The sequence below is a fragment of the Amphibalanus amphitrite genome, unplaced genomic scaffold (genome assembly GCF_019059575.1).
Source record: "Amphibalanus amphitrite isolate SeventyFive unplaced genomic scaffold, NRLGWU_Aamphi_draft 000171F_arrow, whole genome shotgun sequence".
In the NCBI taxonomy this organism is placed as follows: Eukaryota; Metazoa; Arthropoda; class Thecostraca; order Balanomorpha; family Balanidae; genus Amphibalanus; species Amphibalanus amphitrite.
The window spans coordinates 420,395-447,587 of record NW_024881666.1 but is presented as its reverse complement, the minus strand read 5'-3'; the positions used below and the strand labels follow the sequence as shown (position 1 = coordinate 447,587).

Sequence of the window (27,193 nt, the reverse complement as noted above, 5' to 3'; positions counted from 1 at the left end):
AAAGTATATGGGGTCATGGCTCATGTGGTGCGGTATTCTTTTCTGAGTCCAATTAAACCCTTTTTTCCGAAAAGTATTACTGCTAGGCGCTGCTCAAACGGCTTGAAGAGGACCATGTTACGCCCGCCGACCGGCCGGTGTCAATAAGGGCGAGAACTCGACGCTGCGCGCCGGCGGCAGCGCCTTATCGGCACCGCGCGCCACGACACTTGCCGGGCGGCCGGCTGGGCGGTGGGAAGTTATAAGTGCGTGGTCTTATTGCACACGATCGGGGTGCGCTATCACATGTTTTCGGGGCGGAAAGTTTCAGTGCAGCATCGGTGCGTCTGCCACGGTGGTCTGTGTCGATGGTACAGAAAATAAGTCAAACAGAGCTCAGAAAAGACTGAATGATTCCGGGTAGTTGCCTCGAAACAATCCGTTTCAAGAATACAGCTGCCCTCTTAACGTACTGTATCACTTGTTAATTCTTCAAAAAGCAAGCTCTGAGCAATAACAGACTTCTTTGCATTGCTGTTGATAATTTAAGTTGCTTTTGGACGGTGGCTCGCAGCCCCAATATGCTGCCGTGTAACTCTATTCCAACGACGAAACGGCAACTTAGCGAGAATCGAAAATTTAACGAAGTAGGTATAACAGGAGCTGGCAAGGCTCCTGCATTGGTCTATCCGTCATGAATGACACGCCGGGGTAATGTGTCACGTCAGGGCAGAGCCGTGTTCTATGCCGGGTCTGGATTCGGATCTTGATCGGCATCGGTGGGCACGGCCGCCCTGGCCGGACTGCCGGCGTCCTTATGCTCGAAGGATTGGATAAACGGCGCTTGATTTATATGAGTACGTACTCCGGCTAACGTCTCTACTCATGTCTCACTTCGTCACACTGTCAGTGTGGCCACCCTGTCATTCCCAGACATGTTAGGTTTTCTTTCGACCTGCTAATCTAAGTTAAACCTGGCGTCGATTCTGTTGCCCCAGCATCTGACATCAACGTATCTGAATAATGACATTGGTGACGCCTATGCTCGTCAAAGCCACCCCCAAACTTGGGCCATGACTGTCGGGTCTCCGCCATATTCTGTCCTTGTGCATACTGCATTGCCAGCCCCTGCTGTACGTATATCGTGAATTTTCGATTATCGCGAAGTTGCCGTTTCGCCGTTGGAATAAAGTTGCGCGGCAGCATATTGGGGGTGCGAGCCACCGTCCAAAACTAACGTTAATTGTCAACAACAATGCAAAGAGGTGTGTTATTGCTCAGAGTTTGCTATGTATTTGAAGGATTAACAAGTGATACGGTACGTTAAGAAGGCAGCTGTATTCTTAAAACGGATTGTTTCGAGGCAACTATCCAGAATCACTCACTCTTTTCTATGTAGCTCTGTTTGACTTATTTTCTGTACCATCGACACAGACCACCGTGGCAGACGCACCGATGCTGCACTGAAACTTTACGCCCCGAAAACATGGGATAGCGCACCCCGATCGTGTGCAATAAGACCACGCACTTATAACTTCCCACCGCCCAGCCGGCCGCCCGGCAAGTGTCGTGGCGCGCGGTGCCGATAAGGCGCTGCCGCCGGCGCGCGGCGTCGCGTTCTCGCCCTTATTGACACCGGCCGGTCGGCGGGCGTAACATGGTCTTCTTTAAGCGGTTTGAGCAGCGCCTAGCAGTAATACTTTCCGGAAAAAGGGCATCATTGGACTCAGAAAAGAATACCGCACCACATGAGCCATGAGCCCATATACTTTTCCAAAAATTCGTTTTTTTAACAACCCTACTGGTCACCTCACAAAGTCTGGTCGTGTGGGCACATGTTACAGGCAAATACAATCCCGTTATCACACGACAGCCTTTCGAAGGAGCAGCAAGTCGGAGATTAATGACCTTATGCGCGATCGTGAGTGTCAGGTAATCTGACATAGCATTTGGGGCAGCCAGCCAAGTGTGTCGCGCAGGTCCGAGACGGGGTCGAACCGACGCCGTCCGAAGATTACTCTAGAGGCAAAGCTCAAAACTTTCTGGCGTCGCTCAATTTTCTTTTTCTGAGTCCCGTTATCGTGCACGGCGTACAGTTTGTCGAGGGATCTACTAAGATCATAGATCCGCCTCTCGGATCTATGCGGATCTATGCACATATCTGTCATTCAACCATACCACTGATAAAACCACTGACCACTGACCCAACCCACTGACCACTCCATTGACCACTGACCCAACCCACTGACCACTAACCACTGACCACTCCACTGACCACTGACCTCACCCACTGACCACTAACCACTGACCACTGACCCATACACTGACCACTGACCCCACCCACTGACCAGTGACCCCACCCACTGACCATTGACCACTGACCACTGACCCCACCCACTGACCATTGACCACTGACCCCACCCACTGACCATTGACCACTGACCACTGACCCCACCCACTGACCACTGACCGATAAAGTGACAGATTGCTGACTGGGTACTGACCGGCAGCAGGTCGGGCATCACGGTGCTGGTCCGCGCCACCGGCGTTCCGGCCGGCCCCGGTGACGAGTCGGCGTGCCGGTGACGCTGCTCCTCGCGACTCTGCCGGATTGGCGACGGGCGTCAGCGTCGGCAGCAGCCTCCAAACCACGCGGCCCTAATGCAAAGGCGTCACTAGCATTACCTCAGCCTTATCTCGTAAACGTAAAATGTCTTTAAAACGAGTTGGCAGCTCCATGTCTGAAGTTTGCATTAAAAAACGTCCATTACATGCAATATGATGTCTGCGCATTCCAGTCTATGACCCCGTTTCCATGGGCATCACTGTTCCGGATCAGCAAATTTAAATCGTATTATGTTTCTCGAACTCTTCGCTACATGATATCATTCGATATGGATTAGGCTTATATAATCAGTTAATCCCTTATTTTCATTTTCATATATTGACTAACTATACTGGATTTAGCTAATCCATTTTTACTGATCCGGATCAGTGAGCCCATGGAAACGTGGTCTATCATATTTTAACCCACGAACCGCTGCGGGGTGGGGGGGGGGCATAAAGTTGCACCCCCCTTTACGTTTTGTAGAATATCTCTGAAACCCGATGAGCCACGAACGTGAAACTTGGCATAGATTCAAATGAATACCTAGTAGGGAGGGTCAAGATGGGGTTCAATCTCTCAGATTTTGGGGAGACAGCACTTTTTTTTGTGTCCCATGGTCCACTAGCGTCGACTGCTCCCCATATACATAAGTCCTGAATACGTCGTTTTGGTATGCTAGTGATTTTTCTGGTGTAAAAATTTCGCTAAAACAGGCCAAAAGTTTTTCTCTTATAACTTTTGATCTAATTAAGATAGAGCAAAAACAAAAGCACCAGTGTACTCAGCACGCCAAGGCGCGTCGGTTGATATATTTTTTGCTTGCTTAAGTGTACTTAAAAAGTTAAGCTCATCTGAAGTACAACACCCGCGCACCGACGGGGGCACAGTGATGCAAATGGGGTTCACGAGAGGCCATAAATACCGAAAAGGCCCAAATTTCAAGTTCACCTAATCGAAAAAATCGTAATATGGCCAGTCAGGCAAATGTTTGGGGTGTCTGAAAAAAACACGATTTTCATATTTTTGTCAAAACTGGCCTGGTGTATGATTGTCAGAAGTCGTGACATTTTCTATGTCGTAAAATGATTGTCAGATACTCGCAACTTCAAACGCCGCTAGCGTGCGTTCATTTCATACAAATAGCCAAAATTATACATGGCAATGATTCCCAAAGTCTGCTTGCTGCTTCTCATGCAGGGTCACAAAAAGCCGTAGGGGAGAGTGGGGTAATTTGGCCGCTTTTTTTAGAAAGCGATGTAACTAAAAGTCGACAACACATTTCTGCATTTTCTCAACGCTGACAGGTGTGGTATACATTTTACTTTCCCGGACATTAAACTTGAAATGATAGGGTGATTACTTACATTGAAATTGTGACGTATTACAAAGGTCTGCAAAGCGGCCAAATTGCCCCACTAGCAGGGTTATTTGGCCGGGGGTGTGGGGCAATTTGGCCGGTGTTAGTTCGAGGCCATGATTTTTGTTATCGGCGAGTCAGCTTCACATTCAGCAATGACGCGTGTCCTACGACGCATTTGAAGCATTTTGGAGGTTGACTCAGCCGTCACAGGGGTCGAAAATAGTCAAAATAGCGGCTCTAGATGCGATGACAGTTTTTTATGAATAGCTTTTGAAGTAATCAAGCTAGGCCAAAACTGAAAGTACCATCGTAATTCTCTCGTCATTCCGCATCGAAACATGTATGTGTTGACCTCGAGAGGTCAAGGTCAAAGGTTGGCTTCAGGTCACGTTACCTCAGGTCGCTTGACCTAAAGGTTACGTGAGCTCAAGGTCATCATGTACCGTAAACGGGGGTGACTTTGCCATGTTTTCAACTTTAGACGCTTGTATTACACTTCTTAACTTGTTGGGATGACTCTATGTTCAAAACACGGATGAAGATTAGCTCTTTTGGTTTTGCTACTATCATATTTATATCTTGCCTAAAAATATATTTTTTTTAAAGAAAATGAGTCGTGGCAAAGTTAAACTGAAAAAGGGGTGACTTTGCCACTATGTCAAAAAAATGGTTTTTAACGGGAGATAATGAGCTTTATTTTTTCTTAAATAAAAATTACTCGACATCTATACTATTTCTACTGTAGTTTCTATAAAATATGAAAATTTCCTAGCACATTTTCGTATGTGAAAAAGTTTTTATTTTTGCAAAAAAAAAGCAGTACTTGCAGTACTTGTAACACCCACCGAAATGCGTTGTCCTTCTCTATAAAAAAGTCGCAGTATATGGCGCTTTTGTTTCAAACAGCGACGCTTGGGTTTTTGTTTATGCCTTGTCGTTGCTTGGTTGTAAGGATTCTAATTTGAATTAGAGTTAATTCGGTTTAGAATTAATTTTAGATTCTAATTCGGGGGTACATAGTGCCTACTCTTCTTTGTTTCCAAGTATTATTTTGCGCCACAAATGAACGGCATGCGCCAGAAACGCAGCCAAATCTTGCGATTGCGACTACGAAATTCATTATTTTGGCGTCAGAGCCTGAAGCGAAAAATACAAGCATATTTATTTCAAAAAGACTTCAGGTTTGTCGAACGGTGTTATGAGAATTTCGATAACAGTACTGCATAAGTTTTTCAGTGATGCCGCAAAAGTGTTGTATCTATCTTCTTTTATTGTGCAGTCGGCGGGACCGATTCAAAATTGAGTCGTTGCTACTAAAATAGCAGCATATGGCGTCAGATGATGAACAGGAAAAATAGTTGCGTAAATTTAGACATAAACCACCCCCAAACCATGAATATCTTTTGAAGGCACTATAGACGACCATTAACTAACTAGATGTGATGAAGATCAAATGTAAGGAATACGCTCATTTTACAAAATTACATGCAAGTACCAAAAAGTGATGTAAGTACTTATTCAACGGTCATTTTCAGCGCTCCCCGCTAACGTGACTTCAAGTTGAGATATTTGCGGCAAGGTACCGAATTGAGCAAAATGGTTTTAATTTACATTATAACTTGTTGTGTTTTGTCAGAAAATGGTCCTAACTCAGATTTTGTGGAAAAAGGTCATTATCTCCCTTTAACGCTTGCAAATAATTTTTAAGCATTTTTGTTCCATTGTATGGGGGAGGGCAACCATCTTTAATTGTTTAATAGGAAACAAATAAAGCAATTCAAAGTTTTTTGCTCTTAAATGATGTACAAAAAAAGGAGAGATACATTACTTTTATAATACAATATATTTGTTGAAAATTAATGACATTGATAGAAAATAGAAACTGAAAAATGGTTCAGAATCGATAAATAAGCAAAAATATGATTGTATCGGTACCTACTCTAGGACCGTGCCACATTCCTCCAGTGGCATTGAGAGGAACAGAAAGAAGACGTTCTTGCGGCATCTTACCGGCACCCTTATTATCAGCGTTTTGATCTATAAAATGATACAGATTTTTTCAGCTAGTCTTACTGGCAAACTCAGGAGTTGTAGATGATCATGACCAGGGCTGCGGAGTCGGAGTCGGAGTCGGAGTCGGAGTCGGAGTCGGTTGGAGTCGACAGTTGTGACCGGAGTCGGAGTCGAAGTCGGAGTCGATTTTAGAAACCCGAGCCGGAGTCGGAGTCGGAGTCACCGAAAATATGTCGACTCCGCAGCCCTGCTAGGTCTGCGGAGTCGGAGTCGGGAGTTGGAGTCGGTCGGAGTCGACAATTCTGCCCGGAGTCGGAGTCGGAGTCGGAGCTGGTTTTGAAAGCCGGAGTCGGAGTCGCCGAAAATCCATCGACTCCGCAGCCCTATTCATGACTGTGCTGAAAAGTTGGGCCCAGCTTCATCCATTTTTTTTTTTAGTTTGGTAATTTTTGCCTTTCTATATTCCCACTGTGCATTCCTGTGCTAATTTTAAACGTATAAACTCTCACTTTTTTAAAAACCAGTTTGGAGGTCAAAATGATGCTACGTTGAAAATTAGTTTGAATTGCATTGGATAAGTATTCGATTTTTGCATAAATAACATGGTGGCAAAGTCACCCCATGTGGCCTGCTATTCACTTGGAAAAATCGCCACCAAAAATGTTAGCTAAATAGAGTGACAAATGCCAGTTTTGTTGGATATGCTAACTTATCAGCCTTGTCATGATCAACCATACCAAGCTTCAGCATCGCAGGTGGTCTAAGACATGGTTAGATAATAAAAAGTTTGAAACTCTTCAAATTTGACCATTTCAATGACTCCAATAAAATGGAGCCCAGTTAGGTATTTAGTGGTAGGGGAGGTTGGGGTAATTTGGCCGCTTTTTTAGAAAACGATGTAGCTTAAAAGTGACGACACATTTCTGCATTTTCTCAACGCTGGCAGGTGTCGCATTCATTTTACTTTACTGGACAATGAACTTGGAATGATAGAGTAATTACTTATATTGAAATTGTGACGTATTACAAAGGTCTGCAAAGCGGCCAAATTGCCCCACTAGCAGGGTTGTTTGGCCGGGGGTGTGGGGCAATTTGGCCGGTGTTAGTTTGCGGTCGGGATTTTCTGTTATATTGCGAGTCAGCTTCAGATTCAGCAATGACGTGTGTCCTATGACGCATTTGCCGCGTTTTGGAGGTTGACGCAGGGGTCACAGGGGTCAAAATAGCGAAATTAGCGGCTCTAGATGCGAAGACAGTTTTTTACGAATAACTTTTGAAGTAATCAAGCTAAGCCAAAACTTCGAGTACCATCGTAATTCTCTCGTCAGTCCGCATCGAAACATATATGTGTTTGTGAGGTTCGGAGAGTTGTATTGCCACCATGGGCGACCCCCAGTTATTGGTCGTCACCATGGCAACGCGAGTGTGACATTGTTCAGCGGTTGGTTTGATCGGGGTCGATCTGTCGAGTGTTGGACGCATTGTAATGTAGCTCAATATAAATGACGTTTATTCCATGACGCTTTAGTTATATTGCACGAACTATGACCCACGGATAAGAATCACACATGGCGCGGTCGGTAGCGTTACCACACATGCTCTCTATTGCACCTAGCGCGGTATCTACTTATGGCATGTGACGGATGAAAATACCTCAAAAGCATCACGCTACTAGCTACACGTCAAGTAAGATGCAGCAAAAAACGTATGACATCAGCTATGAATCAGTTTCGATTATGTAACGCACATTCGTCAATTGTCATACCTGCATGTCGCTTGTCAACAGTGTTCACTCATGGGGATGGCCGGCAGTCAGCCGAGAAGAGTAACAAGCTGGTTATATACTACTAGTGGACCGCTCCGAATCTGGTCTCCGTGGCGCAGTGGTTAGCGTGCTTGTCTTCGCGTAGAAGGTCCGGAGTTCGAATCCCGGCGAGGACGCAAATTTTTCAACGCCGTAGCTCTTCGAATAATGTCCTGCGACAACGACTTTGCCGCTGTGGTTGCTAGTTTGACAAGCTTGTTAAGGGAACAGGCCGAAGCTGCGAACACGAGGGAACAACGAATGACCGAACTCGTGACGCAGGCCTTACAGGGCAGAGCAGTAGTGGGTGGCCAGTCTGGAGACGATGTCGGCTCCCCAGATCTTGCAGCTAGCAGAATCCGTCTCCCACCGTCAGCCACTCCAGCCCCGCACCTGATGACGTCAGCTAGCCTCAGAGAGTTTTCGGCATGGCGAGAGAAGTACAGAGGATATCGACTTCTCACAGGTCTAGACTCCATGTCAGTTCCCGAACAGCGCGCGGCATTACTGGCACTCCTGGATGACGAATGGACGCGTGTCGTACGCTATTCTCTGGATGTAGACGACGCCACAGCTGTAGACGCTGTGTTGGACAGGATGGAAAGCTACCTGAGAAGCCAAAGAAGCGTCATCCTTGACAGAAAGGACTTCTACACAAGACCGGAGGCGGACGGAGAGCCGTTTGACGACTACCTAATGGCTCTGAAGGAGTTGGCGGAATTCTGCGATTTCTGCAGTCACTGCATGGACGACAGGCTCCGTGACAGAATCGTGACCGGAATTCGCAGTGAAGAAACGGTACAACTCCTTCTGGCTGAGCCAGCCCTGACACTGCAGAAGACGATAGACATTTGTCGGGCAAAAGAGAACGCAATGCAGAACAGCGCCGAGCTCCGTGGCAGCCTCGCTCACGCTGTATCTGCGTACCGGCGTGGACGGAGCCGGGACAGCAGAGGCCGCTTGAAATACGAAAAATGTTATTATGCCACTTGTCTCGGAGATTTGACTCGGCAAATCCATAGCCTTACAAAGTTTGATACGCGGTGGTACGTGTGGAAACACATATCAAAATATTCTCCCATAAATACTGCATTGGAATCAACTCTTATCTTTTGCCCGATTTTGCCCAAAAAGCTACTACGAGACATCAAAGCAGAAGATGTCGCGCGGCTCTCAGCGCTCCGCCGCGCTGCCCGGCGCCGCGGCGGTCAGCTGACTGCGGTGTACCGCCGCAGGGGTTACGTGTGGAAACACATATCAAAATATTCTCCCATAAATTCTGCATTGGAATCAACTCTCATCTTTTGCCCAATTTTGCCCGAACAGCTACTACGAGACATCGAAGCAGAAGATGTCGCGTGACTCCCAGTGCTCCGCCGTGCTGCCCGGCGCCGCGGCGGTCAGCTGACTGTGGCGTACCGCCGCAGGAGTAAAGTCGTGCTAGGAGGGGCAAAGTCCCCACAGTGCACTGTTGCACCGTGGGGACTTTTGCGATCCTAGCACGACATAAGTGGCAAATACGGGTATTTTGATTTCCACTTTCTTTATATGCTTTCTATGCAGAATTGTCCAGTGTATCCGAATCCGACCTTAAATCGCTTTAAAGATGATGACTTATACATCAAAATACGTCACAAAGTGAAGAGTTGCGCTGACTAGCACCGTGCTCCTAGGATAAGGCGAAAAATTACTTGACAACGGAACGCCTGCTCACTCGTTTAATCAAGCACCAATTCGATGTTGCTACATGTTTTTATAATCTGTATTTAATGAGGAATACGAGCATATGCATAAAAAGTTCGAAAAACAATCCAAAGGTATGATTTTTGAATGAAATACAAAAAATGTTTATATGCCACTTGTCTCGGAGATTTGACTCGGCAAATCATAGCCTTACAAAGTGAGTTACGCGGTGTTACGTGTGGAAACACATACCAAAACATTCTCCCAAAAATTCTGCATTGGAATCAATTTTTATCTTTTGCCCAATTTTGCCCAAACAGCTACTACGAGACATCAAAGCCGATGATGTCGTGTGGCTCCCAGCGCTCTGCCGCGCTGCCCGGCGCCGCGGCGGTCAGCTGACTGCGGCGTACCGCCGCAGGAGCTACGTGTGGAAACACATATCAAAATACTCTCCCATAAATTCTGCATTGGAATCAACTCTTATCTTTTGCCCAATTTTGCCCAAACAGCTACTACGAGACATCAAAGCAGTAGATGTCGCGTGGCTCCCAGCGCTCCGCTGCGCTGCCCGGCGCCGTGGCGGTCAGCTGACTGCGGTGTACCGCCGCAGGAGTAAAGTCGTGCTAGGAGGGGCGAAGTCCCCACGGTGTGTTGATTAAACATAGGCGGGGGAGCACCAGTGCACGGTCTTGCCGAACACCAGATTAGCGCGAATTTAATGAAAACCCGACTTTCGATAAACTGGTATTTGTACTTCTCAATGGGTAGGAAATTGTCTGAAGTTATCGGCTAGAACCGTATTTTTAAGCCACTTTACCATTTGATGACTTATAACCCTGCCGAAAGTAGACCCACGCTCCGGTTCCTGAAATCGAGCTATGGTGCTGAAAAATATGCCCAGTTTTCAATGTAAATTTAACGGAAGTTTTGAGAAGATATATGTGAAAATAGCATATCACCGGATAGCACAATTCATAATGAAGCTATTTCTGCTATCATGGTAACTTTTCAATGAATCGTTTTTGAGTTTAACCCTATTAGTGGCAGGCTCCTGGCTACCCCTATTAGTGGCAGGGGCTGTTTACGACCCCCCTTGATATCTCGAGATCTAACGGGCCGATTTTCAAAATTCAAACGGCATTCGATTTCGCTCAACGTGATCTACATTTCTAAAAAATAAAAATTAAAAAATGTCAATAGGGGGGGGGGGTAGAGGGGGGTAAAAACGGGCAAATTGCAGATACATTTTAGACTGTTTATCACGGCCAGGTTTCTGAACCAATCTTAACGCAACTTTTGCCGATCGATAGAGAATGAACCAGGAATTCACATGAATCCTAAAAATATTCATTTTCAAAAATCATAGGCGGATACAGATCATTGAGATTGGGGGTACACAAAAAGTATAGTAAATAAGGTTTTTGTTGGTACTGTTTCTAAAAAGGGTGGTAATGGTCTTGTTATGTTACAATTTTCTTATGAGAGAACGACTACAATTGTATTGGTCATGCATAGGCGGTGTCAGGGCAACTATGTTGGGAGGTAAAACATAACCCCCCTTTTTGGACGCCTGGATCCGCCTATTATAGCAAAAACGTGTCAAAAGAGGATGCACAATAACTTTGTATATGTTATCACATGATACCTTTCATTCACTGTTCGTAAAACTGGTGCAGCATCGTGATCTTCGCCCAAATGACGAATAGGACCCCCAATTCCCAGTGCTCTGGAGCCGCCCCTGGTTAAGTTATGAACTTGAAATTTTCAGGGAACGTGCCCAATTTAGTTTTAGGAAAAGTCAGAAAATTTCAGCATCGTAGCTTCAGCGGTTTCGGACATATTCCCGAAAAAACCTGAGGGGTGGATGAAAACAACCCCCCTGCCACTAATAGGGTTAATGAATCAGAGCAGGAGCCCTGCATGTGTATCGTTCTCACAATAGCATTTCAAAGATAAGTTGAAAAATGTCAAAATGGATAAAAATGAATATGACGAATAGAGCGTAGCTGAATTCTCCGCACCTTTCTGAACATGAGCGAGTAAGTTTCAGCTGCTACCTTTTGCAACCTTGCCGTCAATTCAGCTTTGAATGCGTCTCGGCGGCCGGCCGGCGTGACCTGACCAAGGTCGGGGGCGGCGCGGCCGGACAGGCTCCAGCCTGATAAACTATCTCAAGCCCACGGAATCGTGAATCCATGCGATTCTTGCAAGGTCCGATGCTTCACTTTTGTAATGTTGACCTTCCGTGACGTCATTTATGACGTCACTAGGTAAAGTTTTTCGCCAATAATTCCCGATCAGATTGAGCTAGCGAGTCGGGAAAGCCACCAACGGACTCAGGAGGACCTGCCGAATCGAATGATATGCAATATGACCTCCTTCGACGAACTTCGTGACCTGGAGCGCCCTGACCTGACCTTGAGCCGAGGTCAACACCTTAAGTTGACCTCAGGCGAACAAAAAGTATACCATTCGACGCACCTGAGTGAGGCGAACACGATGATGCCAAAATCGCGGCTCTGTGGCATTTTTTTTGCGAAGTTATTCATAAAAAATGAATCCGTGCCTTGGACCACTTGATCTGACCTCGGAGGTCACAGTTTGACCTGAGACCTTAAAAACGGATACTAGTCGCTTCGTCTCGTAACGGCGCACACGCTCGTTTTTTCCGCGAAGCTCTAGCTCAATCAGGGGCGAAACAGCGACGGGGGTCGTACCAACCCCCAACCAACATCCATAATATTTTATCTAACTGAGTTATTGAAGCTTAACCAAAAAAGTGGGCCAAAGTTGCACGAAACTACAGTATTGATCTAGGGTCATGAAACGGACGCCCAGTTAAGTTCCCCACCACCCCACCTACAATTCAAATTCCGTTTCTTTTAAATACTTTTTTTTGCTAAACCGGACCTTTCTCCCCTAGCGCTGGGAGAGTCGGGCGCAGACATGTGCATGGATCCGAGAGACGGATCTATGATCTGAGTGGATCTCTCGACAAAATAGGGGGTCAGATCTATGATCTAAGTGGATCTCTCGACAAAATTTTGGGGCTGGATCTATGATCTGAGTGGATCTCTCGACAAAACAGGGGGGTTGGATCTATGATCTAAGGGGATCTCTCGACAAAATTTAGGGGCTGGATCTATGATCTGTGTCGATCTCTGGATCTATGATCTGTGTGGATCTCATGACAAGATGTAGCCAATGGTACCATTATCCTCCATGATTTTACATCATTCAGTGCAATGCAATTGCAAATTGTCATCTGTCAACATTTTGTTGGCCAGGTTTAATCATTATTAACAAGTAAATCAACAAACATATTTACAGACGTTGAGAAGGAAACCCTGAAATGTAGATAGGTCAGTTTTGCTCAAGATAACCCAGCAATTCACCAATTCTACCAGGTATGAGAAGACCAGTAATGCCAGAAAACTATGGGTAGTATAAAGCAGGCATCACACTTGTTTTTGCGGCCAAGGAGAGACACTACTACACCCAGAGGTTCTTAGTCATCAAACCAAACCTAACCAACCATGACCTACTATGAACGTCAAACCCCTTGAGACCCCACTTTTTTGCGATAATTTTTAAATGCGTCAACTTTCGTTGACAATATTCTGGCAATGTATGTTTCAGAACCTGCCGAAACTTTTATTACTAAGATATTTTGACGCCAAACGATTATGGAAGGTACTTCTCATTCACTCGTAATGCTAAGGTCAATTCAGGCCCGGGCAGAGGCTTGCGCTCGGCCACACTCGAGCCCCGCCACCAGCGCCATCTACTCTAAATGCCATCTACCAGCGCCCGCTACCGCTACCAGCTACCGCCCACCATCAAGCCTGAATGGAGCGAGAGACGCGAGTGACCGGTCGCCGGGCAAGGAGCGCCGGAGGGGTAGGGCGGAGCTTAGCGCTGACGTCATTGCATGGCTCCGCCCCATGAGCGCGTAGCCTCTACCCAAACAGCAGATTCGTTCCGTGAAATTTAACATTACGAGTGAATGAGAAGTACCTTTCATAATCGTTTGGCGTCAAAATACCTTAGTAATAAAAGTTTCGGCAGGTTCTAAAACACACATTGCCAGAATATTGTCAACGAGAGTTGACGCATTTAAAAATTATCGCAAAAAAGTGGGGTCTCAAGGGGTTTGACGTCCATAGTAACCAGACCTTACCTACAACCTAACCTACAGCACCTCTCCTTATTTGAAAAAGAACCAGTGTGACGCCTGCTTTACAGCGCTCTTGGGCCAGATGCCGGCAGCGCTCTTGCGTTGCCTTGGGCCAGAATTGGAAGAACGGTACTGAGGGCGCACGCCGGGCCAAACCACCGAAACCCAGACTGAGCCAAGGCCATGACTGAGCTTGGACTTGGCTTGAACTGAACTTGGACTGAACCTGATTTCACACTTATCTAAAATGAGCAATTTTGTCACCGGCTTCTTTTATGAATGGAATTGGATGGTCGCATGAATGAACGGATGAATAGCTCCATTTGAGCATCAGCTGAAATCAATCCTAAAATTGAATCTACCAGTCTGCAACGAAAGGGTTTAAAAACCAGTGCAAGTTAAGTGCAGTTTCTCGTCTATGCCGTTTTTTTATTAAGTGTCTCATAGCTCCTTAATCTTGAGCCGCTTCTCTCACGATTCATTTTATGTGGTGCTTACATTGTTCGAGAAGTTATAGTATTCGAGCTCGTTGGTCTTAAAAACTGCTATCGAAGTAAATTAAAGTGTTTCGGGCTTCGGCACTTAAAAACGAATCGATATTTAACCCTCACCCATTTAGTCATTTCTTTTCAGCGTCTTACATGTAGCGGAGGGGCGTAGAAACCCTCAGCCATTCGGCCCTTGATAAAAAGAGCCAGAACTTCGCTGAAAAATAAAAAAGAGCGAGCTGCTCGTGACGAGAGAAATCCGATGATTTGAGGGTCCTGGTCATCGCTGACGAGAGAAGGCTAATTATTTTTATGTCCTGGTCAATGCTGAGATCCTAGGTCACTGGTTGACCTCCCAGATCAGGTTAATAACCCAAAAGCACGGAAAATTGAGTCCTGCTAGAATTTCTACAACTGAAGTTCGCTGGGACTTGGCTTGCTTCTGACTCCGAATTTGCACTTGCTTTGATCAAAGATGATGTATCAAAGCATTTAGGGTAGGACGGGTCACGCCAGATTACCCATTAGGCGTTCTGCCGGCTATCCATAGAATGTTAACCAGCACTTACAGCCTTGCAACATATTGCATAGGCACTATTACCCCGTTTACATGAGTCAGCGAAAATGACGTTTAGAACGGATATTTCCGTTTAGCAAAAAGTGCGCAAGTTTCGACTCATGTAAACTGGTTTGGGCGCGCAAAAATGACGATTACGCGGAACGGAAATATCCGATTAATTAATGGGAAATATCCGTTTAGGACGTCAGGCCTAAACGGATTTTTTGCGCATCTAGCAGAAAATGACATGAATATGCATGTTTTATAGATGAAATCTTTTAGTTTACACATCAAGATACATATTTATCTTGAATGGTAGGTCTAATGACAATGAAAATCCACTTTTTGCCCCTGATTTCGCGCCATTGTGGCAGATTCATAAAGTACCTACATAAGTGTTGAGAGGAACGTCCTATGCTTCAAAAGGGAAGCATTCTAGTTTAGGGGTAATTTCCTTATTTCTTAGATTCAACAATCAGGGTTCAAGTCCAGGGCAACCAACATAGCCTTCCCAGCCAGTCGCTCCCTATAGCCACTTGGAACAGCATGCTAGTGCCCAGTGGCGCAGCCAGGGGGGGGGGGGGTCAGAGGGTCAGCTGACCCCCCCGAAATTTTTGTCAGGGGCCCGCTCGAGAGAGAGAGAGAGAGAGAGAGAGAGAGAGAGAGAGGAGAGAGAGAGAGAGGAGAGAGAGAGAGAGAGAGAGAGAGAGAGAGAGAGAGAGAGAGAGAGAGAGAGAGAGAGAGAGAGAGAGAGAGAGAGAGAGAGAGAGAGAGAGAGAGAGAGAGAGAGAAAGAGAGGAGAGAGGTCCTAATCTAATCGGACGAGCCCGCTTCGAGAAATGCCTACAGATGCGGGGACACCACAGATGAGGGGTCGGCCTGGGGCCCCAGGTGGACGGGCCCGGGCCCCGGGTGGATGGGGCCCGGGTCCCCGGGAGAACGGGCACGGGCCCCCGGGAGAACGGGCCCGGGCCCCCGGGAGAACGGGCCCGGGCCCCCTGGGTAGATGGGACCCTGGCCCCCTGTGGTTGGGTCCGGGCCCCCGGGTGAATAGGGCCCGGGCCCCCGGTGGATGGGGCCCGGGCCCCCCGGTGGATGGGTCCGAGCCACCGGGAGAACGTGCCCCGAGCCCCGGGTGGACGGGGCCCGGACCCCCGGTTGGATGGGCCCCGGGAGAACGGGCCCGGGCCCCCTGGGTGGATGGGGCCGGGCCCCCGGGTGGATTGGGCCCGGGCCCCCGGGAGAACGGGCCCGGGCCCCCTGGGTGGATGGGGCCCGGGCCCCTCGGTGGATGGGTCCGGGCCCCGGGAGAACGAGACCCGGGCTCCTGGTGGGTGGGCCCCGGAGCCCCGGGTGGACGGGGCCCGGAGCCCAGGTGGACGTGGCCCGGCCCCGGGCCACCGTGTGGAGAGGGCTCGGGCCCCCGTGTGGATAGGGCCCGGGCCCCCGGGTAAATGGGGCCCGCTAGGGTGACCCTCCTGCTCCGCAACGCGAATTAGGGGTGTTTTCGATTGGTGGGCGTTTGGTTGGTCTTGTGTCTGTGGGTTATGTATCCATTTCGGTCGACACAGGCCATTTTGCGTCCTTCGACGGCACAAGGGAGGGAGGGTACGACCCCCCTGTTTGGCCCATGATCAAGCTAGAGCTTCGCGGAAAAGGCGAGCGTGTTGCCCGTGACCAGAGGAAGCCGATGATACCCAATTTTAAGGTCCTAGGTCATTGGTCGACCTTCCAGGTCAGGTCAATGACCCAATAGTCGGGAAAATCGGGACCTGTTAGAACGTCGTAAAATGTGGCTGCTATAGGGTTTTCGGGGTGCTGGTCAAGAATATTATGTTGGTTTTGATCACAGATGATGTTTATATGCATTTAGGCCAGGTCGGGTCAGGTCAACCAGTAGGGGTCCTGCCGGGTATTCGTTATCTAGGTACGTGTCAACCGCCTCTGACAGCTTCGTAACATGTTACGAAGGCACCAAAGCTACTTCTTAAATGTTGAAATGGTTGCTAAATTCGAATTCAGCTCCAAAAAACTAGCCTAGAAACATGCATAATTTGAAAAGTGTACCGTGGTCATCATAGGTCAATGACCTGACCTGACCTTCAGGTGACATTGACATCCACCTTATGTATGGAAGCAACATCAAATCACGAACGCTTGAAACCACAAAAGGACTGCAAACGCGCGGCTAATGCAAGACGGCATATACGCCGAACTGGGATTCTGGCCAAACATGGTCTAGGAAAGTACCATAGGTAGGAAAGTAGGTCGGTCAAAGGTCATTTGGGTCAGGGTCATGAATTTTCACGTAATGAAGAAGAATCAGTACAATGTACTACAGCAGCCAATAGATGACTTAGGACAGGCACATTGGGACTTGTCCGACAGAAGCAGGCAACAGTTCCGGTTGCATACCTATCCTATATGCTATGCAGTATGCATATTGCGGAAGGGGTACATTCCATCCTCGAAAGATACGAATTCGTACGTCATAGTAACACATTTCTGTCGTGGTCAATTTGCGTAAAAATTGAACAGCGGGTGATTACCGAGCTATTGTTCTATCCAACTTTTCTGATTCAAACTCGCTCAGGGTTATCGTGCAGGTAAAGGGGGCCCGCTCAGCAGAATGTGTAGGAAATATGGAGAGATTCTGAAAAAATGGGTGGGGGGCCCGCACACTAGGGGGCCCGCTTTGGAGGCGATGACCCCCCCGAAACGAAATCCTGGCTGCGCCACTGCTAGTGCCATTTAGTGCTTGGTACACTGGATATGGTGCTTGATTTATTCTGCTTTAGTACATGCTCCCAAACAATTTTCTCTACCTACTATGGACGTCAAACCCCTTGAGACCCCACTTTTTTGCGATAATTTTTAAATGCGTCAACTCTCGTTGACAATATTCTGGCAATGTGTGTTTCAGAACCTGCCGAAACTTTTATTACAAAGGTATTTTGACGCCAAACGATTATGAAAGGTACTTCTCATTCACTCGTAATGTTAAATTCCACGGAACGAATCTGCTGTTTGGGTAGAGGCTACGCGCTCATGGGGCGGAGCCACGTAATGACGTCATCGCTAAGCTCCGCCCTACCCTCCGGCGCTCCTTGCCCGGCGACCGGTCACTCGCGTCTCTCGCTCCATTCAGGCTTGATGGTGGGCGGTAGCTGCCGGTAGCGGTAGCGGGCGCTGGTAGATGGCATTTAGAACAGATGGCGCTGGTGGCGGGGCTCGAGTGTGGCCGAGCGCAAGCCTCTGCCCGGGCCTGAATTGACCTTAACATTACGAGTGAATGAGTAGTACCTTCCATAATCGTTTGGCGTCAAAATACCTTAGTAATAAAAGTTTCGGCAGGTTCTGAAACATGCATTGCCAGAATATTGTCAACGAAAGTTGACGCATTTAAAAATTATCGCAAAAAAGTGGGGTCTCAAGGGGTTTGACGTTCATAGTAGGTACTTCAAACTTCCTAGCAGTGATCAGGGGTGGAGATTTGTCAAAATTTCAGGGGGGGGGGGTCAGGGTCCAGGCCAGGCAGATGGAGGCGGGCTGAATGCAGTACCATTGACTTACATAGCAGTAATTCGTTTTCAGGGGGGGGGGGGGGTCCTGACCCCCCTGACCCCCCGAGATCTCCACCTCTGGCAGTGATTCAGATAACTTATGCTTCAGCGAACAGCCACCAGACGGCAGGGCACGCAGGCTGGTTGGGACAGTAACTTGGCTGCATGCCAAAATATACACAAGACACACAGACAAATTTACTCAGTGATACTGCCATCTGCCCCCCCCCCCCCACCACCAATATTTAAATGTTCACCTTATTGTTCCAAAGAAGTAGATTCTTCAGTGGTGGGAAGGTCTCTGAAAGTTTGGTTAATCTCGGAAGTCGGATGGTGGAAGCAGGCAACTGGCAAGTTTTGTGGAATTTGTAGAATCATACCTACGCTTACCTACCAACCTAACTTTCAACCTACCATCCTACGAACACACCTACATGCCTACAACCTATTATACCAAACCACATCCTACCAATCTACAAGGTCAACCAACCTACCAAACCACATAGGTACCACTCGGACTTCATCTTCACATCTTACCTGGTGTGATTGAGAGTGGATTATTCTATGCATTTTGAAAATTGCACTGATAGTGTCTTAAAGTTTGGTGGTGAGTAGATGTAATTTCTGCTATGACTAAAACACATGGAAATGATGGATACTGTGTTGCACCCGACAGTCAAGCAATGCACCCACAGGTCACATCTACTACACAATTCACCTACTGTTAACGCCAGACGCCTTGAGACCCTAATTTTTCGCGATTATTTTTAACCCTCGCCCCGTTTTTCCTGAATAGCAAGAAAACGGCGGCGCGCAGCGCCGCCAAATTTTCAGTACCTTCCCGGGCATCAATTTGACACCTTCACACCAAATTTCAAGTCTTAGGTCACCTTAGGTCAGGAGTTATTGAGGTCAAACTGAGGTCATGTTCGAGCAAAAATGAGCAAAAAACATGCAATCTTTAAACGCTCACCAAATCTACAATTATCAAGCAATTTCAAAGTTCTTTATATGGTCTAGTAGACAAAAAGCGGCGCTACAAAACTGCTATCTCGGATTTTCAAAATTTTGGGTTTTTGACCCAAACAATTTCAAAAAATTGATTTTTTTTTGAAAAACTAAAAAAAATCCTAAATTTTTTCGAATTTCGAAAAAAACGGAATATATGTGATAGTCCCTGCGCTCTTCTATATACATACCAAATTTCAGATCGATATCTCGTTTTTTGGCCAAGTTATAGCGAAAAAACTGTTCAAAAATGATGACGTCAAATTTTTGAACTCAATTTTTAGCAATTCTAGACCTCGTACGGCAAAACAAAGACCACCATTGAACTCCCCGTGACGAGCTGCATCGATTCGATACCCATTTTATGCAAAAATATCAACTTTGAAATTTGACCTAATTTGACCTGACCTTGACCTGACCTTGACCTGACCTTGACCAAAACGTGACCTAAGCTGGCCCCAAAGGCTGCCTGACCCACATAATCGCATTTGTCATGTAAAATGGACCATAAAACATGTATCACACGACACTTTCATATTGTGACCCCCCAGTGACCTGACCTCTGTGACCTGACCTGGTATCAGTGACATCAACTAGCAAAATATGTGTTTGACGAACATTTCCCCATCCATGATTTTCAATGAAATGCATTTTACTCGATTGTACAACGCATTTCTTGATATGCCTGTAAACGGTGAAAATTGGACCTTTGACCTGACCTGTGACGTCATCGGTTTGACCTAGGTCAATAAAATTGGGTCACAAGGTAGTTCCCTGATAGGGCTATCCAACACCGTTTGCCGCTTGTCGCTACGTTGCGTGGTTCTCGAGATCTTAGGGGGGGGGCCAAAATGGCCCCCCCCCCCTCAACGGGGCGCGTTGCTCGGCAGAGCCCAACGGGGCGCGGGTTAAATGCGTGGAATAATTTCAACCATATTTAGGAAATCGCTGTTTCAAGACCTGCCGACACTTTTTCTTCAAATACATTTTGTTGTCACTTAGATATTTGTGGCACTTATCATTGACTCGTAATGTTAACTGCTTTTCCATCCTGGATAGAGGCTTTCATACGTCATATGACATTAGGCTCCGCCCACGACTGAAGCATTGACCCGTGCCCATCAGCGACCTCTGTAAAACGACACTCCTGCCATCTGTAAAGGACTATGAAATTCGCTGACGTTTCACGTGCTATGAATCAATAGCAGCAGACGGTCAAGTAAATGTTAGGCTCTTGTTGATTCTTGTACAGGGTGTAACGAAATTATCCGGACATCTTTCTTCGCGCTGTAATTAAGAAGCAAGACATTCTGATATTTTCCCTTTTGAATTATTATATAGCCACCTTTCATAAGAGCACAGGTACACATTTTTGGAGCATTCCAGCCACTGGATTTTCCAGCACAGTGGGTTTCATATAGAGTAGCGCCTTACTAACCTGTGCCCGCAGTTGGACGGCGCTCGTGGCGGGTGTCCCCTCATTCATCTCCTGATGGACAATAGTCCATAATATATCGACGGAATTGCATAGGAACTATTTCCAAGTCATAGATAGCCCTTTAGCCCAGAAGAACAAAAAGGTCCTCTCGGCATCACTTCTCATTCTGCTAGGGACTTGAAGGTGGTGCGCCGCCCCGTATGAAGACTGCGCGGCTTGAATCAGGTATCGGTACACGTTCAGAAACCGAGCCATCCTGTGCCGTCTGGTTGAGTGGCTCCAACCAATCGCTAGCCAGGATGTTGCGCCGGTAATACTCGTCACTGATAGTGGTTTTCTGTGTCGTCATGAACAGCTTGAATATTACACAGCAGCTGAACATGCTCCAGGTCTGGATTTTGGCCGGATGTTTGACGCCGGCGACGGCCGGCATATTCGAGTTGCTGGCAGCCTACACATGGCCGATTTGACGGTTCAACGGGTATCGCAGCTCGAACAGCATCCCATCCGACCAGGTCACCTCATTCGTGTCTTCCTTCGACCAGTGGACACGCCCTGGCCTGAAGCCAAAGGTGGTGGACTGGTTGTTTTCCCGTCAATTTCATTGTCTTTTCCAGTTTGAAGGGCAGTAAAACCAAGCTAAAGGGCGGGTAACGGTGAATCATGACGTGGGACCTCTTATTATCTACCTTGGTAAGAATTCGAGTCAGTATGCGGATTAATTGGTGCCGTTTCCTTGTCGCTATCTTGACAACTCTCCTCACCACTTGGCAAAGGGCGCCTTTTGCGATCGAGACCGGGCTGAGTTTGCCACCAAGTTCCAGCTTATTACGCCTCAGGCAGATGTGCTACTGGCTGCTGCTGATGTCCAGCTGCTGACAGACCAGCTTCTGGCTCATGCCACCATGCCACCAACACGTAGCCTTACTACGAAACGAGAGACTGTACTCCTTTCTCTCCACTGCCTTAAACGAAAACTATCAAATGAACCCGTCGGCGATTCGACTCTTACTCAGAGCAAGAGTCGTTTCGCAAGGTCAGGTCACTGCTGAGTTGAGAGCAGATACCAGAGGTGTGCATTCATCCAATTTTCCAGCTTCTGACATTAAAAGAGAAACTGTGCGAGTAGATATGGCGAAAAAAATAGATGTCCGGATAATTTCGTTACACCCTGTAGGTATATGGGACCAAGAGGACCATCGCTCCTCAATCTTCTACTCACACATGCTTCGAACAAACGTCAACGATTCCTAACAAATACGATTTTCGATGTAGGATATCTGTTTGGTGAAATACGAGCGAGCCTTATGATGTGAAGCGAAGGCAATTAGTTAATTATTGCGCTGGTCGATGGGTGCAGAGCGTTGTACAAATCGGCAGCTACTTGATGACATCCGACATCCCATTATCGCATCTGCAACGCCATAGGCTTTAAATACGGGTGAATATTTCCTAACCTTATGTCAGTTATATGCCATCTGCCCGTCATTTGCAGCTTATAAAAAATAAAACAAATATCGGCGAACATATCAGCATTGAACAAGCAATGCGCATTGAGCATTTATGGCTCCTCAGTCATCATGTCGCTCTTTAGGCACTGTCAGACAAGACGTTACGCACAACTCAGCCGGCTTTCGGCACCGCTCGACCGTCCCCGCTCCCCGCCACAGCGCGAGTGACTTCGCGCCGGCCCGAAACCGCCGCAGGCCAAGACCACAGAGGCGGGGCTTAGCTGTGACGTCATAACGTATCACAGACTGACTGGTGATAGCCTCTACACGCCGGGTGAAAATCTTGCTCGAAATTTAACATTACGAGTCAATGAGAAGTGCCTGAAATATTGAAATGGCGACAAAATTTCTAAATTGTAAAAGTTTCGACAGGTCTTAAAACGGCCATGTCCTGAGCTTGGTTGAAATTATTCCATGCATTTAAAAATAATCGCGAAAAATTAGGGTCTCAAGAGGTCTGGCGTTAACAGTAGTACTGATCTGACCCCTGTCTTTGAAAAACTGAGCAGCTAAAAGCAAAAAATGAAAATAAAATGCTGGAATATTCAAGTGCTTCAAATGTGTCAACCAAAAATGTATACACAATCCCGCACCACCCACTTTCATACCAATGTTTTCTGAAGTGTGGCACCATCCTGCACATCCTTTCATGCATTTTCATTTTGTCAACTTACTGGAGGTCCATCATGATGAGCTATGACTATTATAAGCTGTCTTAGCCTTTTTCTGAAACCAAAAAGACTTTCAACATAGATGTGCTCTTCAATGTTGTCCAAGACCTCAATTGTTTACTTGCTTTCTGACAAGTGGGACTTTAAAGTCATTTTATCTTTTACTCAGGTTGATAAGTTAATGGTATACTTTTCAGAGTCTCAAGAGTAAATGTATTTTTTATTTAAATGATGGCAAATATTTCGACCCCCATTGAGGAGCCTTTTTCAATGCGAAATTACATGGAATAATAAACGATGCAGACGTTTATTATTCCATGTAATCGTTTATTATTCCATTTCATTCGATTCCAGAATTTATTATTCCATTCATTCTGCATCGTTTATTATTCCATGTAATTTCGCATTGAAAAAGGCTCCTCAATGGGGGTCGAAATATTTGCCATCATTTAAATAAAAAATACATTTGCTTTCTGACAGTTAATCACACTTCTTTTACAGCACACAAGTAAAATAATGGCTTGTGCCATGATTATTTCCAATTACACATACAAAACTTTTAAGAATCAAGTAAATTAACCCGCGCCCCGCTGGGGGGGGGGGGCAGAATCTGCCCCCCCTCCAGTTTTTCGCCAATAACTTCTAAACGCGTTACGTCAGCGACGTCAAACTTTCAGTACCTTATCATACATCAATTTGACACGTTCCCTGAAAATTTGAGCGAAATCCGTCGGAAATTTTTGAGAAATTGACGTTTTAGTGACGTCATGTTCGCCATTTTCGCCTCAAAAACGGCAAAATTTCAAACGCCGCTAACATCTTCATTTTTAAAGGAATCAAGACGTAACAAAAAAGGTTATACGTGATTCTACTTTGTCTATCAAATGGCTATCTCGGTTTTTTGAAAATTTTGGATTTTGGCCACAATTTTTCCAAAAAACTTACTTTTTTTGGGAAAATATTTTTAAATCCAAAATTTTGAGTTTATCGAAAAACCGGAATATATGTCAAAGAAGTGGTCTATGTGCACCTACATACCAATTTTTAGAAAAATCGGTTAAAAAATGTGGGAGTTATTCAAAATTTTATGACGTCACGACACACAAAATCTTTGAAAAATGACTTTTTTTGGAAGTTCTAGACCTCGTACGGAAACAAAAATAGCACCATTCGATTCGCCGTGACAAACTGCATCGGATAAACACCTTTTTAGGCCTTAACAACCAACTTCAAAATTTGACCTCACTTGACCTGACCTTAACCTGACCTCGACCTGAAATTTATCCAGAGGTGGTCCATATCACTTATTGAGTGTGCCTATTGAATTCCATGAGTAAAATGACCCATCAAACATGTGTCGCACATGCCCTTTTCTATATTTTGTTTTTGGTGACCTGACCTGACCTGACCTGACCTGACCTTGAACTTGACCTTTGAATGACATTCTGTGCAACGAATATTGTCTTGGAAGTTTAAGAACACGTTTTGGGCAATCAGTCTCAGTCCATTCTTCGGCAACTACGGTGCAAGGCCGATACTGTAGAAACTTGCATTTTGTACCCTTGACCTGACCTTGACCTGACCTCTGACCTACTTAAGCAAAAAAAAATTGGGCTCTTAAAGGAAATAGTTCACTTTCACGAAATTATTTTTTTTTGCAATGGATTTATCATTTTTATGTTCAAAATGATCAGCAAAGAAAATAAAACCTTTTTATAACAAAAGATTATTTTCTATATTTTGATATAGGAAGAACAGAAGTTTCTGTAAGGCACACGCGATCCAGTATGAAAAGAGCATGGGTCCCGAAAATTCTTCAGAAACTAGAGAAATTATCGCGGCCACCGGCATTTGGGCGATCTGCTCGTGCTTTTGTTACTGGAGCGCCTCTTTCCCCGAGATTGCGCCGGCGTATATTCGCATCCAGTATGAGTAGAGCATGGGTCCCGAAAAATTCTTCAGAAACTAGAGAAATTATCGCGGCCACCGGCATTTAGGCGATCTGCTCGTGCTTTTGTTACTGGGGCACTTCTTTCGCGGATATTGCGCCGGTCGCCTGCCACGGACGAAAAATACACGGCTTTGCAATCAGGCTAATCATGGGAAAATACGGCCGGAGGTCTCGGCTCTATGCAGGTATACCACCGGGAGAGATGTATAGTAGGTATATACCACTGGCTCGATGTAAAGCCTGCAAGTTGGCTTTGGTGTCAAACAGGGTATAGGGCGGATTGATGTAAGGAAATCAGACGTTCAATTGACAAATTCCGATTCTTATTCGATAATTACGGCCAATTATATTTTATTTTGGGAAGTGTTATTAGGACCGGAGCAATAAAATCTCATTTTTCCCCTGTCTCCTTACCTATCTCTCAAACCACTTGCTCACTCATCTTTCCTCTCTGTAGGTATCAGTCTCCTTCCCGTCCTCCCCGAGTCTCTGACAAGTAATACCTGTCCATATCTCTCGCTCTCTCTCGCGCTCTCTCTCGCGCGCTCTCTGTCTCTCTCTCTCTCTCTGTCTCTCTCTCTCTCTGTCTCTCTCTCTCTCTGTCTCTCTCTCTCTCTCTGTCTCTCTCTCTCTCTCTGTCTCTCTCTCTCTCTCTCTGTCTCTCTCTCTCTCTCTGTCTCTCTCTCTCTCTCTCTCTCTCTCTGTCTCTCTCTCTCTGTCTCTCTCTCTCTCTGTCTCTCTCTCTCTCTGTCTCTCTCTCTCTCTGTCTCTCTCTCTCTCTGTCTCTCTCTCTCTCTGTCTCTCTCTCTCTCTCTCTCTGTCTCTCTCTCTCTCTCTGTCTCTCTCTCTCTCTCTGTCTCTCTCTCTCTCTCTGTCTCTCTCTCTCTCTCTCTCTGTCTCTCTCTCTCTCTCTCTCTGTCTCTCTCTCTCTCTCTCTCTCTCTCTGTCTCTCTCTCTCTGTCTCTCTCTCTCTCTCTCTGTCTCTCTCTCTCTCTGTCTCTCTCTCTCTGTCTCTCTCTCTCTGTCTCTCTCTCTCTCTCTGTCTCTCTCTCTCTCTGTCTCTCTCTCTCTCTGTCTCTCTCTCTCTGTCTCTCTCTCTCTGTCTCTCTCTCTCTGTCTCTCTCTCTCTGTCTCTCTCTCTCTCTCTCTCTGTCTCTCTCTCTCTGTCTCTCTCTCTCTCTCTCTCTCTCTGTCTCTCTCTCTGTCTCTCTCTCTGTCTCTCTCTGTCTCTCTCTGTCTCTCTCTGTCTCTCTCTGTCTCTCTCTGTCTCTCTCTGTCTCTCTCTGTCTCTCTCTGTCTCTCTCTGTCTCTCTGTCTCTCTGTCTCTCTCTCTCTCTCTCTCTCTCTCTCTCTCTCTCTCTCTCTCTCTCTCTCTCTCTCTCTCTCTCTCTCTCTCTCTCTCTCTCTCTCTCTACCCGTCCGTCTGTCCATCTCTTTGTCCGTCTCTCCGTCCGTCCGTCCGTCCGTCCGTCCGTCCGTCCGTCCGTCCGTCCGTCCGTCCGTCCGTCCGTCCGCCCTTCCGTCTCTCAGTCCGTCCATCCATCCGTCCGTTTCTCCATTCTCCGACCGTCCGTCCATCCGTCTCTCCGTATGTTCGTCCGTCCGTCTGTCTCCCCAGACCCCATCCGCCAGCCCGCCCGCCCAAGGCCTAAAACGAGTCCTCAAATTAATAGGTTAGGGGCATATGCCCCCCGGACAGGAGCCTGAGGGGCATTCAGTACAAGTATGCCCCCCCCCCATTCAGACTAACACTTCTTACGCCTATAACGAGGAACTAAATGAAAAATTGATTAGAAAGCCTTCCTAGAAACTAGGTACTTTTGTGATCAGAGTCGTTTTAGTAACCTCAATTTAGTTGTCATTGCCTTTATTTTGTCTAAAAATATGTTGCTTCTTACCACAAGGGAGCAATGCCGCTTCAACCCTATTGACCGTATTGCGTAACGACGGCAGTCATATTGCGCAAGCCAGGAATCGGCCGCCGCCTATGCTTGGGAAAAGGGACGGTTAGAATGCGATTTACCTACCTGTATGGCCGCAGCCAGCGCAGCGTAAGCGGGGGGGGGGGGGGACACAAGGGGCGCGTGCCGTCTCATTAGATGCATGGTGCCCTATGGGCCCGAGAGGCCCTGCAGTGCCAATTAGTGGCCGCTCAGGGTCCAAGCGTGCCTCATTTCGACTGATATAAGACCCGCAGGACTCGTGAGAGCACCTCATGGAGACACGGGCTCCTGAGTCGCCACACATCACACATCTCGATCTCCATAACGGCCCCACTCCGACTTCTGATAGCCCTGTGCTGGCCTCTGAGTGCTCTTGCTGACCCATTAAGCGTCAGCTCAGCTCTAATTAGGGTCCTGACCCATACCCGCATGGA

At 46.8% G+C, this 27,193-nt stretch overlaps 1 protein-coding gene across 6 annotated transcripts in view; it reads right to left on the bottom strand.

Annotated features, from left to right (window-relative positions):
- LOC122383716 (serine/threonine-protein kinase mig-15-like) overlaps nt 1–27,193 on the bottom strand; it is a 396,652-nt gene that overhangs the window by 154,087 nt on the left and 215,372 nt on the right. For all 6 annotated transcript variants that reach the window (XM_043370438.1, XM_043370439.1, XM_043370441.1 and 3 more), the window contains one exon: nt 2,484–2,582. In XM_043370438.1, coding sequence (XP_043226373.1) covers nt 2,484–2,582 — 99 coding nt within the window. The remainder of the gene's footprint in view (nt 1–2,483; nt 2,583–27,193) is intronic.